The sequence below is a fragment of the Nomascus leucogenys genome, chromosome 12, assembly GCF_006542625.1.
Source record: "Nomascus leucogenys isolate Asia chromosome 12, Asia_NLE_v1, whole genome shotgun sequence".
NCBI classification, from domain to species: Eukaryota; Metazoa; Chordata; class Mammalia; order Primates; family Hylobatidae; genus Nomascus; species Nomascus leucogenys.
This window is the reverse complement of record NC_044392.1, coordinates 71,976,606-71,992,977: the sequence shown is the minus strand read 5'-3', so window position 1 is coordinate 71,992,977 and position 16,372 is coordinate 71,976,606. Positions and strand designations below refer to the sequence as shown.

At 31.9% G+C, this 16,372-nt stretch overlaps 1 protein-coding gene across 2 annotated transcripts in view; it reads right to left on the bottom strand.

Annotated features, from left to right (window-relative positions):
• The window catches only part of COL11A1 (collagen type XI alpha 1 chain), a 217,920-nt gene that overhangs the window by 134,631 nt on the left and 66,917 nt on the right, over nt 1–16,372 (bottom strand). The window contains exons 5-11 of one of the 2 annotated variants that reach the window (XM_030824980.1): nt 11,519–11,647; nt 6,329–6,445; nt 5,913–6,065; nt 5,634–5,726; nt 2,863–3,117; nt 1,824–1,886; nt 318–359 (exon numbers count right to left, since the gene is read on the bottom strand). In XM_030824980.1, the coding sequence (XP_030680840.1) occupies nt 318–359; nt 1,824–1,886; nt 2,863–3,117; nt 5,634–5,726; nt 5,913–6,065; nt 6,329–6,445; nt 11,519–11,647 (852 nt within the window). The remainder of the gene's footprint in view (nt 1–317; nt 360–1,823; nt 1,887–2,862; nt 3,118–5,633; nt 5,727–5,912; nt 6,066–6,328; nt 6,446–11,518; nt 11,648–16,372) is intronic. The other variant, XM_030824979.1, reaches the window with a different exon arrangement.

Here is a 16,372-nt window from a genome sequence, read left to right as displayed (position 1 = left end):
TGAGATATAATTATACCTCTGCAATGAAAATAAGGATGACTTTTCTTTACTTTCATATATTTCAGTAGAAAGACGAAAATGAGTTTAGAAGATGCAGAGATATCTAAGCCACAAAAATATTTAAAATAAAATTTAAAAAGTATCACTTGGATAGACAAATCAGAAGGCAGTTCAAAGGCACCAGCACCTCTGAACAAATGTTTTTCACTATAATTCAATATTCTAATTAGTCTAAAATATTCTCATTCAGTAATTAATAGAAATCTTATATATGATTACTTTAAATAGACAAAAATAATCTTAAAACATTTACATACTGCAGGTCCTGCTGGTCCTGGTGGTCCTTCGACAAGCATACCCTATAATAAGAAAAGAGAACATCTCTACCAGGGAAATATAACCCCCAACCTCTTAATTACATGAATATAAGAGAACACTATATCATTGCATATTAAATAGTGAATTATCTATTCATACCACTTAAATTAATTACAAACGTTTTTGCACAGGGAAGGAAGGAAATTCAAAATGATGGAAGATATAGACTGTGCCCTCAGAGAATGTGTGAATTAAGTGGAGTGGAAATGAATATTTAGATGAATAATATTACAAAGGAGAATATGCTAAGTCCTCCCAAGAAGAGTACAGACAAAACAATCTACCAAGGTTTTTTGTTTTTTGTTTTTCATTTGTTTGTTTGTAGCCCACAGAATAATACCTGGCATAAAACAGAAACTTAGTAAATATTTGCTGTGTAAATGAAAGAATGGAAAATAAGCAGTTTAATTCAGGGAAATTATAGAAAAATCCAGGCAAAAGGAAAATGAATAAATATGATATAAGCTCTTTATAAGCAAATGAATCTAAAGAGCTATTCAGAATAAGAACTCAGTTCTAAAACATTTATGATTCCACTCCATCTTTGGACTGCTGAAAAGCTATAATGTCATTTAAAAAGGGGGCTAAAATTTTCTATAATAAGGACTGATTCATTCTGAAAAAAATATTTTCAACATTTTTTGTGAGCATATTGAATGATTTTGGAGTAATGAGTAGATGGCCAACAAGGTCCTTAAAATTGTCTCTTTTTATTCTTTATCATTTTTCTTTCTCTGTTTTTTTTTTGAAATTTTTATGTCCCTACAATTTCTGAAATGATTTTCGTGTTGTTCTACCTTCAGTTCTAATACATTAGTTTTTCCAAATTGTTTATTAGCAGGAAACAATGGTAAAACTGCTTCCAAGTAAGAATCTGTTTCTTAGCAGTATTATTAGTAATAATACTGATATAAATTTTAAAGGATTAATTTGGAGTGAATTAGATATTCTTCTGTAGATGAAAAGGAAGTAAAAAAGGAAGTATATTATCATATGACACAATTTGGATATGTAACAAATATGAACGTTATATAATATATTTCAAATAACGTGGAGTCATAGAGATTAGAGAAAAATATCATTGGATTGGAAAGTAGGAAAGCTAAAAGTCCTATTATATCTCATTGATCAAACATTTGATACCTCAGGAAAATTACTTAAGTCCTTTAGATCTCTGGATCTTTAGTTTTAAAATGAGAGAATTAGACAAGACAAATTTCAGCTACTTTTCAAATTCTGAATTTCTGCGGCTCTATAATGTTTTGTTTTATTGAAATTCTCCTTTCTAGACAAGACCTTATTAACTTACTTATTTGTGGTGAATTGCAAACATCTGGACATCAAGATTATCATTGGTAAAACACGAACATACATAATAATTTAACGTAATGGTGGCTCATAAGAAATTTTACCAACCTTTAAAGTGCATTCACACCACTACTTACAGGCTCAACCACTGCTGGTTCTCCTTTCTGCCCTTTCTCTCCATATGCACCATGGCCATTTATCTGTTGAATGAAATATTCAAAACAGGCTAAATGTCTGTAAGACCATTTCTTTCTTTCTTTCTTTTCTTCTTCTTCTTTTTTTTTTTCTTTCTTTCTTTTTTGGAGACGGAGTCTCCCTCTGCTGCCCAGGCTAGAGTGCAGTGGCGCGATCTCCGCTCACTGCAAGCTCCGCCTGCTGGGTTCACGCCATTCTCCTGCCTCAGCCTCCCGAGTAGCTGGGACTACAGGCGCCCGCCACCACGCCTAGCTAATTTTTTTTTTTTTTGTATTTTTAGTAGAGATGGGTTTTCACCGTGTTGCCCAAGCTGGTTTAGAACTCCTGACCTCAGGTAATCCACCCGCCTCTGCCTCCCAAAGTGCTAGGATTACAGTCGTGAACCAATGCACCCGGCTGGCCATTCGTTTTTAAAAAGATAATTTAGTAAACTAAACACATTTAAAACAACCTATCAAAATATATTTTTAAATATGAAGACTATTGAAGGCTTAAATAGGGCAAAAATTAAAAGAGGCATAAGAAGCATTAATACTAAATCTTAAAATGAGATTGAATGATTGCCTCTTATAAACAAGTTTTATAAAGACATCTATAGATGTCAGTTATTATTCCCAGGCATTAAGAAATGTCATCAAATTGAATTTAATAGATAGTCTAAAAATCAGAAATAAAAAATCAGACTTGCTACTTGGAATAAAAACAACTATGTTTTAATCTTATCAATGACAAAATTTCTGATGCAATTCTATTCAAGATTTTACTTTCAAATAATGACTCCAAAAGTATGGCCAAAGATACAACTGCTGAAGATTCCCATGTGAAAGAATCTAACAAGGTGTCCTAGTGGTAATAGGCATTCATAATTTACATAAAAATTCAACCTGCATTTTAAACCTGAAAAGACATTAAGATGGACATGGACATAAAAATATCCCATAAATAAGACATACAATGACACAGAGCATAGTATCAACTTACACTTGTTTCTGTAATATCAGTTTCTGCTGGTACACCTGGACCAAATTCTTCATTAGGGGGGTTTGTTGGTTTATCTTCGTATTCTTTATATTCATAAAAATCATATTCGCCTAAATCTCCATCTACCAGAAGATCAGAGTCCCTGCCGTCTATTTCTTTGTTTTCATATAGTGTATCCTCAGAATTTTTCCTCTGGGAATCATAATCCTCTCCCGTTAGATATTCTTCAGTAAATATTTCTTCAACTGGATTTGGCTATTAATTTAAATTGCAAGGAATTGAGGAACATGAAGTTTATTGTTAGTAAAGCAAGGTAAGCATTTAAATTACAGTTTGATGGCGTGTGATGGGATGCGATTTTGTTACTACTCAAGCAACTCTAAACACCTGGAAAGTAGTCTTTCTGTATCATTGAAAGAAATATATTTGTACATTGCTATGTACAAAGAGATATTGCTTTCAAAGCACTTTCTCCAATAAACTGCAAATATTCACATAGAATTAACATGTGTATTTGCTTGTTCCATTGGAAAAAACATGTTAGTCAATTTCATATTTACTTCACAGTTTAAGATTTGAACATAAAAAAGGTATGGAGTTAAAGCTTTGCTTAATTTTTTTTCTTTCTTTCTTTTTTTTTTCTGAGATGGAGTTTCACTCTTGCTGCGCAAGGGCGCAATCTTGGTTCACGGCACCTCCACCTCCTGGGTTCAAGCGATTCTCCTGCCTCAGCCTCCCGAGTAGCTAGGATTACAGGCATGTGCCACCATGCCCGGGTAATTTTGTATATTTGGTAGAGACGGGTTTTCTCAATGCTGATCAGGCTGGTCTCGAACTCCCGACCTCAGGTGATCCACCAGCCTTGGTCTCCCAAAGTGTTGGGATTACAGGCGTGAGCCACCACACCCCGGCAGCTTTGCCTAATTTTTAAATCTTACAGAACATCATTATGAAATACATTTGCTAAAAGGATAAGCCATATAAGTTTGGGTCTCATCCCATAAATAAAATAATAATATACCAATATCAGTATAAATAGAGGTGTATCATTACAATGATTATGCAGAGTATCTCATATGTAGGGAAGTAGTATTACACCAAAGAGTTCTTTAAAGCAAATAAAATAAATGATAGCTATCAACATTTAAGACAATGAAATATAAAATATCACTGTACAATTCTCAAGAGTAAGGAATAAATATTAATTAATACTTAAAAGTAAGAATTATGTCAGTAATACTTCCTCAAAAACATAGATAAAAACTGATACCTTTTTTTCTCATAATTCCTTACTAGTAGAATAAACCTGAATCCAACTTATCATGTGAAAATTTGGTTTTATTGTGATCACGGTGAGGCTCAAATTAAATAACTCATCTTGTTACTTTTTATTTTTTGAGATGGGGTCTCAATCTGTCAACCAGGCTGGAGTTGAGTGGTACAATCATACCTCACTGCAGCCTGGGACTCCTGGGCTAACATGATCCTCCTGCCTCAACCTCCTGTGTAGCTGGGACTACAGACATGCACCAGCACGCCCAGCTAATTCATTGATTGATTTATTTGTAAAGACAGGATCTTGTTGTATTGCCTAGGCTTATCTTGCCAATTTATAAATTTCATTTTTAAGTAACTCATTTTCAATTCCATAGTAAATCTAGATGATAGAGTAATATTAGATAATAGTATTACACAATCTTGTGAATGAAAATATGTAGATAAATGATGAGTAATTTTTCACTAAAATTAAATGTCCAATAACCATAATTTTTTTTGGATCCTTAGATAAGGAGTATATGCTGTCTACAGAGGCTGCATAATATCTATGGTGAGAATATTGCTATAATCATAGCTCTGAACTAAAATGCTAGATGAATTTGATTAGGTAAATTAACATCTTGAATCAAAACACTCATTTTTTTGAAAATTATTAATTTCATCTAAAAGAAAGTTAAAATCCATTCTCACCCTAAACATTTATTATTCTCAATTTTGTGTTTTCACATAAATCTATTTGCCTAATTGAGAGACATTTTACTAAATTTTCTTATAACTAAATTACATTTCTTATATTCATTTTCTGATAAAACTATACCAAAATGTATACCAGATATTTAACAAAGTTAAACTGAATTGTATGTTGTATTCTTCATGATCAGAATGCATGTGAAATATAAATTTCAGGAAGATTAATTTTTACCTACATGTACTTAAATATTTTCATAGAAAATAGTAGAAAGATTAAGATATATTAGTTTAATAAGAATTAATATTACATTCCTAACAAGTTTGAAAATGTAAATAGTTATTTAAGTCCACTAAGACTACATTTTCTCGAAATGCTTGCTGTCATAAAATGCATGATTATTCATCAGAGGGAGTAAAATTCTAATTGTATCCTTTGATGATACAATTTTCACTTTAGAGGATTCTTCTCACAGAAGAAACATGTTGTGAATACCCTTAGTCACAACATGTTGAAAAGCTTGCTCAATTCCAGGAGCAATTAAGAAAATAATAGCAACCAATTCAGTTTGATCAATTTAGCATCTGCGTGAAGCAAAGAGTCATGCAAAACCTGAATTGGCATTGATTTCAGATGAACTGCTTTTAGTAATAGTGAACCATTGCTATTTTTTCTCTTACTTTAGTAAAAGAATAAAAATATCAGATGCTTGAGAAATTATAGATTCTTCCAGAGTGAGGTATATCAAAATAAATTACATATTTAAAAAGTGGGACTGTGATTTAATACTGTCTATACGTATTACCTCATTTGTCCCAGAAACACGCCTAGGAGCTTCTGTCTGGTAACTTTCCAGTGTTCCATAGTTGTATTCTTGAAAATCATCAACGATATTTGCCTAATGGTAAATTCAGAAGAGAATTAGTAAACATGTAAGGTAATCTCAAATGTATGGAAATCATGATTTAATTGGGTTATAGTATTAGCCAAGTGAGTATTTATCTAGTTGGGTTAAGACTATGACTCATGATCAGAGATCTTCCAGCTTATCTAGGATAGATCTTGATTGCTTTTTCTTTGCTACCTTTACCCCTAGTTTGGCTTTTGCTGATGCTTGATAACTTTTCTTCTTCTTGGATGAAAATTTTTCAGATTTTGGGGGTGTAAACTTTTTGGATTTTTCCTTTGAGTTAGTAGCCACTGTCCTCATCTTCTTTTTGAAATTGGATTTCTTTTTCTGTAAAATGTGGTGAAAGATGGAACGGAAAACATAAATAAACGAGGAGGGAAATATAGAGCATAGATGAAAGGAAGGCTAAGCAAAAGTGAAATGGACATCATTCTTCAAAATGTCTACTGTCAAATAAAAATCACAGTTATTGGTTCAGAGAAATAAGATGAAGGAAAGGTTTATGGTAAGTTTGAGGAATAGTCAACATAAGGAACCACAGGATGACGAACAGCAGGACACCACATACACAGGCACTGCTTTGTTTTTACCTCCGTCTGTGCTATTGTCTCCTCAGTTACAGTGGGTCCCTCTGTTACACTTTCAGCCTCTTTATACTCTGCTTCCCCATACTCATAGTCATATTCGATTATATCCTCTGGTGCATACTACATTGCAAAGGAAAAAATATCAGGCAATTGTGTTAGTGGCAAAATACTATTCACAAAGTGAGAACCATCTTAACTTTTACATAGTGTAAATGTTAAGAGATAAGAAATTAATGTTATTGATGAGTTATTTTTGTATTACATAGAAGTATTATACTGTCTTATACAGAGTATAATAACATAGGAGTGACAAAGCACATTTCCTATGAGCAGGATAGTGGTTAGTATCATGAGAAAACAAAAAATTTGGAATAATAATTCAAACTCTTAATTATGGAATGTTAATTGAAACACAGTAATTATGTACTTGGACATAGATGTCAAATAGTCATTAATTTTGATTTGTAAAAATTGCTATGCAATGTTTCTCTATAAAAACTCTACAGTAATTTCAATGGGAATTTTAAATTAAGCTACATGTCTAAAAATAAAAATGTGGAGAGTAGTCTTCCTAAGTATGAAAGGATTCTCGTATCTATCGAGAGATGGGAAAGAGGGGAGGAGGGAAAGGCAATACAAAGAATATGAAATAAGTATATACTGTATTTGAAATATTGTAACCAATGGGAAAATAAAATCTAAAATGTATTAAGAAATTCCTAATTTCCTTTAGACTTTCCTAAGATCAAAAAGAGCACAAAATCCTTGTGAGACATTAAAAGATTCAAAATTAGATATGCTTATAATTAATACGTAATTTTAATATTTAAAATTACTGCCTTTTTCTCTACTGGAAAAAGGCATAACACTTAGATATCTTAAAATACTTTTAATAAATTCACACTGGAAATAGTATTTTATACTAATTTCTTCTGTATTAAAAGATTTTAATTAAGGAGAGATATGTTTCTTAATAGAGGGAGTTAAAAGACAATTGTACACACTGAATAGTGAGCAAAATAATGTGCTCAAATCCAAAGCTCAATATCTTTATAAAAATTTTAATTTTCAATCAAGAATATAGATATTATTAAACATAAGTTAAATTCAGTTTTTAATCAAAATAACTAAATGCACTAAGTCACACGTAGCATAAAAAGCAGTAAACTCAACAAGTGAAAACTCTAAAATATATATATACATCTATATATGCATGCCAGGGGCAATTTATATATAATTGCCTAGGGCAAACATATCTGATAACACATATAATACGTATACTTAATATATATTTTCCAGGGGCAATCTACACATAATTCCTTAAGTAGTGTATTTGATGCAATTCCAATTATGTCTCAACTGGATCTCTCTTTGCATTTTAGCCATTCCCTTTTAATCTTCCAGCGAAAGAACTGTTGACCACAAATGTTTTAGAAAATTGTGATCACAGTGCCTTCTAATAATAAGTTCTAGTAGCTTAAGAGGAGTTATGAATTACAAAAACAATAAGTAAATGCATAAAGGGCCAATTTTAGACCTGGACAACTTAAATGCATTTTAATTGAAATCTGCTATTCAAGGATATATATAGACCTGTACCAAAGTAGTCAATTTTATATCATATTTTTCTCTTACAGGAGAAATTATCTTCTAACTTTCATAATTCTGTCCTTTATTTAAACTCTCCAAATGTTGACTAACCAGACTGGTTATGAAATAATGAAGGAAATAACATGTTAACTGCCCTAGACACTAAAGCACATCTTTCTGTTTTTTGTTTGTGTTTTGTTTTGTTTTGTTTTGTTTTGTTTTGTTTTTGAGATGGAGTCTCGCTCTGTCACCCAGGCTGGAGTGCAAGTGGCATGATCTCTGCTCAGTGCAAACTCCGCCTCCCGGGTTCAAGCCATTCTCCTGCCTCAGCCTCCCGAGTAGCTAGGATTACAGGCGCCTGACACCATGCCCGGCTAATTTTTAAAACATTTTTAGTAGAGAGAGGGTTTCACCAAGTTGGCCAGGCTGCTCTTGAACTCCTGACCTCAGGTGATCTGCCCGCCTCGGTCTCCCAAATTGTTGGGATTACAGGCGTGAGCCACTGCGCCCAGCCGGCACATCTTTCTTTTAGAGCTTATGCGCTCCTGGTTCTCCTTTATCTGCACAGCTTCCTCCGTGTGGTGGTCATGAATATACTCAGGACATTGCTTAGTATATATTACAATATATATATTGCTACGTAAAGCCTCATAACATCTTTTTGGAGATAATTCTCTCTCCTCATTATGGAATTCTAAGGATGGCTTGAGACAAGTAGAGAAAAAAGAACTAGTTATAAACAATCAGACAAATATATGCAAAAAGACATGCAGTAATGGAATAATTTCAACTTTGTCGGTATTCTAACAGAAATTAGAATAGGTTAGGAGAAAGGATCTTCCAGAAATGTCATAATGTCTGTTCTTACTTAATTTGTAAGAAAACTGGTGACATCAGTAAAAACCTGTGCATCTAATGAATGTATGACACATATTAATTGAAAAGATAATACATTTTGGAAAGCTAATTGTTTTGTAAATTCCTTTATAAAAGATTGTCACTTCATTTTCTGTTTTCATCCTTTTTTAAGAAAGAATATCAAAGGGAATCATATAGATTTAACATCTAATTTTTTATAAGATAGGAAGATAAATAATTTCACTTGATAAGAAAATCCCAACTCCATCATAATTTTAATATTAGCTTGTCACCTATTTAAATGGCACTGTGTAGGTTCAAATAAAATTAAAATGTGATGATATTATGACTAAATTAAAATCTGTCTACATTATAAATCTCTTTCTCCATGGTGATGGTTGTAAAGTTATGTCAAGCATATAACAATGTGAATCTTAAGAATAGATTAGGAAATGTTACTTAGAGGATACTAAGTAGACAAAATTATAAGCTGGAAAAAGCATATCGGTTGATTTATAAAATAAATTGACATATTTATTAATCCAAATTAGAATAATAAACATGCAATACCAGAAGTTTATTAGTGAACAATTAAGTAATATAAAGTACATGTATGGCTGATGCTCGATATTGCACTTTATGTTCTTTATTCATTGGCAACCAACATTGCATTATTAATTTATATAGGTAGAACTTCTGAAGATGAATTATTAATATGCGTTTTTATCATATAATGACATATTAATGGATATAGTTTAAAATTAATATAAGGACTACTTACTAATTCAATTAAGTAGTTTTTGATGCTGGTATAGATGTTTATCTTATTATTGAAGGATCAACATAATTTAGAGTTAGAGAAAAAAGGGAAAGCTAATTCTTTCTTAAAGAAAAAACTTTTTCACTATGACTTATTCAATCTAAAAAAAGATAAAAATGCTATATATTATTGCATTACCCAACTGATTATCATGCAGTTTCTACTGTAAAAATGTGCTGTTTTTCTCATCAAATGCTTCTAGTAAAACCAAGTTTGACATCTCAACAGAATGTTAAATATACATGTCAACAACTAAAATAGTAAATGGCAAGTTCATTTTTAAATGAGCTTAAGAAGATGGATACAAATTACCTTGATAAAATAACAGCTTACCTGACATAATAGCATAACAACATGGGAACAAAACACCTCAAAGTGATATATTAAGAATGCAAACCTCCCTTCTTCCAAAAATCAGAGCCATATCTGTTGCTAAAAAGAATAATATGCCTTATCTTTCTTTATAAAGGAGCAAAACAGATCTCATCAACCTTGAAAATGTACAGTAAATGCTATAAATTTTAATATTAAGTCAGCACATAACCTCTTAGATATAAAAGCACTAAACCTGATAATTATTTTATCTATCACTTCAGAATTCACAGAAAACATATTTGGTGAATCATGAGAAAACAAAAAGAATGAAGTACATGAGAACTGTGAAACAGGTAAATAAAATATCCCAATAATTTATCTTTACACTCTCATATTTGCCTTCCTGTTGGGTTCTTAAAGTTTTACCCTGTTTTTTTTAAACAAAAACTAACATTAAGTCATGGAAAATATCAGTGCAACAGAATTCATTATTAAACCTTAAAAAGTAACGTAGTGTCAAAAACATTTCTAGCATTTAAAGTGAAAAATCCAACCTGAATTCACATGCAGAACTAACAATAAGATAAAAGATTTTGACCCATTATAAACAGTAAAACTCAAATGGTGGCACCTAATAGTACATTTAAAAGGGAAGAAAAATACTACCTGATTCATTTTTAGAACGGTTTTGATATTTTCAAATTTCTACTTCCTTTTTAAAACGCTAAGTCTTTTTTTTTTTTTTTTTTTTTGGAGACGGAGTCTCGCTCTTTCACCCAGGCTGGAGTGCAGTGGCGCGATCTCGGCTCACTACAGGCTCCGCCCCCCGGGGTTCACGCCATTCTCCTGCCTCAGCCTCGCGCGTAGCTGGGACTACAGGCGCCCGCCACCTCGCCCGGCTAATTTTTTGTATTTTTAGTGGAGACGGGAGTTTCACCGTGTTAGCCAGGATGGTCTCGATCTCCTGACCTCGTGATCCACCCGCCTCGGCCTCCCAAAGTGCTGGGATTACAGGCGTGAGCCACCGCGCCTGGCAAAACTGTAAGTCTTAAGGAAAAAAATCCAAAAATATAGTTTTGCTCCCAACTGAGGCTTAAATTCCTTTCATTTCACACGCTTTTAAATTTTCCTATGAGAAATTAAAAAAAAAAAAAACCATCTAATTATTCAACACAGCCTGAAAACTTTAAGGTAGTTCTAATGTCACTTTCTTATTTGTATGCATTGCCAAAGGCCTAGGGAGATGGCATGTACACCAGAAAATATGTTACTCTATCTTGAGGCTGTTAATTATTTAAATGCTAATGCTCGAAGTATCGCTATTAGATATTATCTTCTTCTCACCCCCTCCAAAATGGAATATGTGCATATACACGGTATACAAGTGAAGCACCACTATTGCTAATAAATTTATGTAATAAAATGCTTAAACAGCAAGAAAACAAGTACCATATATATTCAAGTCACTTTTTCCTGGAAATATTACAACACAATTAAAATACAAAGCATAGTTTAATTAAAGTGGAATAAATAAGTGTAAGTTCAAAAACTGCACTGCTATGTCCATATCACTGAAATATGAAGACCTTCTCTGGTCTTGTGCTCCTCACCTCATCTATCTGAGGTTCCTGAGCTTGAGCAGCCTTGGGTGCTGAAGAGTCACAGTCTGGACTATAATGCTCACAGTAGTCATATGCTGCCTTGGGGTCACCTGTGATTAAAAACTGCTGGATGTCCCCCTGGGGAAAAAAAAAAAAAAAAAAAAAAAACAGACACAGATTCAGTTAGCATATTAAAGTACACATATACCAGAGCGAGATGTGGTTTATATTTAAATATTTGAGGAAGAAAAATGACCTACTTATATTTCAATGTTAAGAAGAGTCTTATAGGATTGAAAGAGAAACACCTATTTTACAAATCAGCTATAAATATTAGGCTGTTCTATGTTATCTTCTGGCTCAGGAAATCTATACTACATTCATTCGTTTTGTAAAACTCAATTTTACTCCATTGGTAGTTTATACTGCATGGTAAAGAACAAATAAAATGTGACCAAAAGGCTAATTTTAAAAGTCAACACGTTTTAAAAACTGTACATATATAAAGACAGTAACATAATTGTAATACTAAGTAAGTAAAAAGCTCAATAAGCTTAAAAGGAATTATTGTTAGGAAATTTATATGAAATTTTTAGAGTAAATATATAGATCCAACTATTATGTTCTGTTAGAAAAATTAGTATCAAAAGAAATCCCTACCAACAAAGATGAATGAGAAATGAAGACACCAGAAAAATCCAAATTAAAAATAAGAAAAGCATGAGTTCGATGCATTTATATTAAGAAAAAAAGGAGTTCTTAAGGATACATTAAACATCACCTACCAATAAATCTGCATGATTTCAATAAAATCAAAACGTTAGTAATATTTAATAATAGAATTACCTAAAGAGTTTTAATTTCAAGAGCTTTTGGAAACTGTGCAAACAAGAGAAAAATCCAAATACTCTGCTCTTGTCGTAATGTGACTACTTCCACCTGGACCTTATTTCATCATGAAACTAATTTAATATAAATCTGTGTGTCACGACCATATTAATTCAGAATTACACTCAGGCCTAGAGTAATATCTGGGCTGATAGCCATTTAACTTGAGCATTCAAGTCCCTGTAAGTTTGAGCACATAAATCTGATTCATAAAACTCCTGACTCCATATTTAATAATTTAAAAGTCATTCTAGCTTTCTCTGCATCTTATCAACAGGGATTATTTAGAACTTGATAAAAATATGGAAATTAAATTACAAAAATCTTTAAAAATTAAAGAATGTGGAAATAATTCTACATTTATACCACAATATTCATTTATTTATTAATAAATATTTATTGAGAAAGTATTATACACAAAATATTGAACATGTGGGTGTAGAAACACATATTTGATATAATCTTTGCTCTTTGGAGAGTGCAAACTAGTGGTTAAGAATACTTAAACTATAGCATAAGGTGGAATAAAATTAATAACTTGAAAAGATATAACCACATAGTGTGAGAAGTGTCAAGAAAGGAATAAGTTAATCAGTTATTTAATTAGAATTGAGTATAAGTTATTTAATCAGAATTAAGATATTTAATCCTAGCAGGCAATTTCTTATTAAATACTGTGGTTACTACCTGTGGTGTGGTTGGCACTTATTTTTATTTGTATCATTCTTTCTTCTGTCTAAAACTGTGTTCATTCTTACCCTTAGAATTAGGATTTATTGTTAAGGTTCAAAAATTTATATTTCTATGCTTACATTTCTCTTTTTTAAAAATAACATTAACTGAGCTGTTCATACTATTCACGTATAAAATCAATTATAATGGATTTAATTAATTCACTTATAAAATCCATTCTTTTAAAATTTACAATACACTGGGCTTAGTATAGTCACAGCGTTGTCCAACCATCACTACTAATTGCAGAAAAATTTCATGACACCTAAAAGTTACCCTGCAACCAGTGGCAGTCACTCTCTATCCTTCCCTTTTCCCAGCCCCTGGTAAAAATTGGGCATTTCACATAAATTCAACCATACATGTGGCCTTTTTCAATTGGCTTCTTTCATTTATCATAATGTCTTCAAGATTGTTCCACGTTGTACCATGTATTAGTACTTCATTCCTCTTTTCAAGTAATATTCCCTTTTATGGACATGTCGCAGTTTATCTATTTATCAGTTTCTGGAAATTCGAGTTATTTTCATTTATTATTTTGCTATTTGTTTTCTAAATTTTCTGCCTTTGTATTAATATTATGTTAGTCTTCCATTACTGCCTTTTTTTGAGTTGAATAGATATTTAATATTTTAAAATTTTTCTTCTCTTATGTTTTTACTATAGCCTTTTAAGTTTTGTTAGTGGTTACTCTTAGAATTATAATTACTTTATGACAACCTTTTTCAAATTAATACTAACTTCATGTCAATCTTACACAAAAATGTGATCTTATGTAGCTCTAATCCCTCCTCCCACCTTGTAGCTATTATTATTGTATAAATTACATCTTTATATACTATGAGCCTATCAACACAGTTTTATAATTATTGTTTTATGCAATTTTGTTTTTAATCTAAAAAGAGAAGTATTATAAGCAAGAAGAACAATCTTTTATATATACCAGATAACTGTACCAGTGTTCTTTATTTGAGTTATTGTCCAGTAATTTTCCATTTCAATCTAAGAGATTCTTTATATTTCTTGAAAGGGAACTTTATTAGTGAATATTCTTTTAAATATGGGAATGTCTTAATTTTTCTTTGTCTTAAGAGATGGTGTCTTATTATGTTGCTCAAGGCTGGTATTGAAATCCTGGACTCCAGCTATCTTCCAACTTCGGCCTCCTAATTAGCTGGGCCTATAAGAGCATGCCACTGCACCTGGCTGTTTCCTTTGCCTTTGAAAGTCAGTTTTGCTGGCTATAAAATTTTTAGATGAAGTCTTTCCCCCTTCCCCCCAGAACTATGAATATGTTACCCTACTACTTCATGCCCTCCACAGTATATGATAGGGAATCAGCTATTAATCTAAACGAGAATCCTTTATATGTTATCAGTCACTTCACTCTTGAAGTTTTGAAGATTCTCTCACAGTCTTTACTTTTTGATGTTTGATTATGATGTATCTGGATGTAGATTTTACAAGTTTATCAGATTAAGTTGTTGAGAGGCTTGACTGTGTAGATTAAGGTGTTTCATCAACTTTGAGAAGTGTTCAGTCATTACTTTGTTAAATATGTTTTCTGCCCTTACTCTTTCTGGGACTCCTATTATGTCTATTTTGGAATGTTCGGTGGTGTCCCGCACTGAGGCTCTGTCAACTTTTTTTAATGCGTTTTTTTTTCCCTTTATTCTCATTGTAGATAATATCAACTGATTTATCTTCAAGTACACTGATTCTTTATTTTGTCAGCTCAAATTCTTTGTTGAACTTCTCTAGTCAATTTTTCATTGTATGTTATACTTTTCAATTACAGTACTACTATTTAGTATTTGTAATAGTATAGATCTTTATTGCTACTTTCTATTTGGTAAGACAACATTATCATACTCGCTGTTAGTTATTTAGTCTTTTTTTTAGTTTTTTAACATATCCATAATTGTTCATTTAATGTCTTTGTTGGGGAAGTCCAATGTCTGTGCTTCTTCAAGGCAGATCCTCTTAACTGTTTTGCCTTGCTTTTTACTTTGTATGGCACATAATTTTCTTTTTTTTTTTTTTTTTTTGCTGTCTCATGATGTTGAAAGTTTTTATGTTGAAAGTTAAACATATTAAATAACAACCCTGAAATCAGATACTATCCTCCCCTTCTGCCAGGCCTACTGTTATTTTTCTTTGTAGTTGTTGGTGCTTGTTCATTTAGTGATTTCCTTGAAGTAATTTTGTAAGTAAGTAGTCTTTGCTGCCTGTGGCCAACGAGGTCTCTGTTTGGTTAGGTTAATGATCAGTAAATGATTAGACTGAGATTTCTTTAAATCTTGGAATTGAATGGAACCAATTAGTATCCCAAGAGCCTTTCTGTGTGCCTTGGCAAACACTTGCAACACTGCTACAGTTTACAACACTGTCTTAGCTCTCACTTTTTGCTAGGTAGATCCTCAAAGTCAACCATATTTGAAATAGCAGGGCCTTCTCCTCAGGTCTTTGCTGGACAGTCACACAGGTATCCTAGATGATCAGATTAATGTTTGAGCCTTTCAAGGCTCCTTATGGGCATCTCATTTTAAATCTTCTTTTTAGTGTTTTAACCTGATCCCCTTTGGTCCATATTTTGACATTTAAATTCTTATTGCCAACTACCTGTTAATCTTCATCTAGAATGTCTCATTATCACCACAAAAACGAGCAACATTACATCACAAAAATGACTCAAAAACACACATTCAGCAATAAAAATTGTGCCGACATAAATGAAATATTATGTTTATTCATCTTCATGATAAATTTTGTTGACTTCAGAAATATCTCCACTGATATCTCAGATTGTGCTATATTTATGCAAGTTTTTTACTCATTTTATTTAATCATTTTTAATTCATTCACTCCCTCAAATAGTGCTTTAAAAATACGTGTAATATGCTAGTAAGTCCTAGTAACACCCAAATAAGGAAACATCTTCTTTAATTTACGATGAAGCATAACATAAAGCAAAAGTAGAAAATATTCATCTAGACAACCATATTTAAAATCATCATAAGTATTATTAGTACTTCTAAACTTGAAAATATTTATTTTTACATGTCATGAGACAATATAAATAACTGATCAATAAAATTAGTTTCTGAGATTTTGTAAATTATTTTTAAGTAGGAGCATCTCTAATATTGTCTAATGCCTCCTACTTTTAAATAGACACACAGCAAATAAATACAAGTTCTTAAAATATACTGATAGTATTTCTCAAATTCCGACTGAACAATT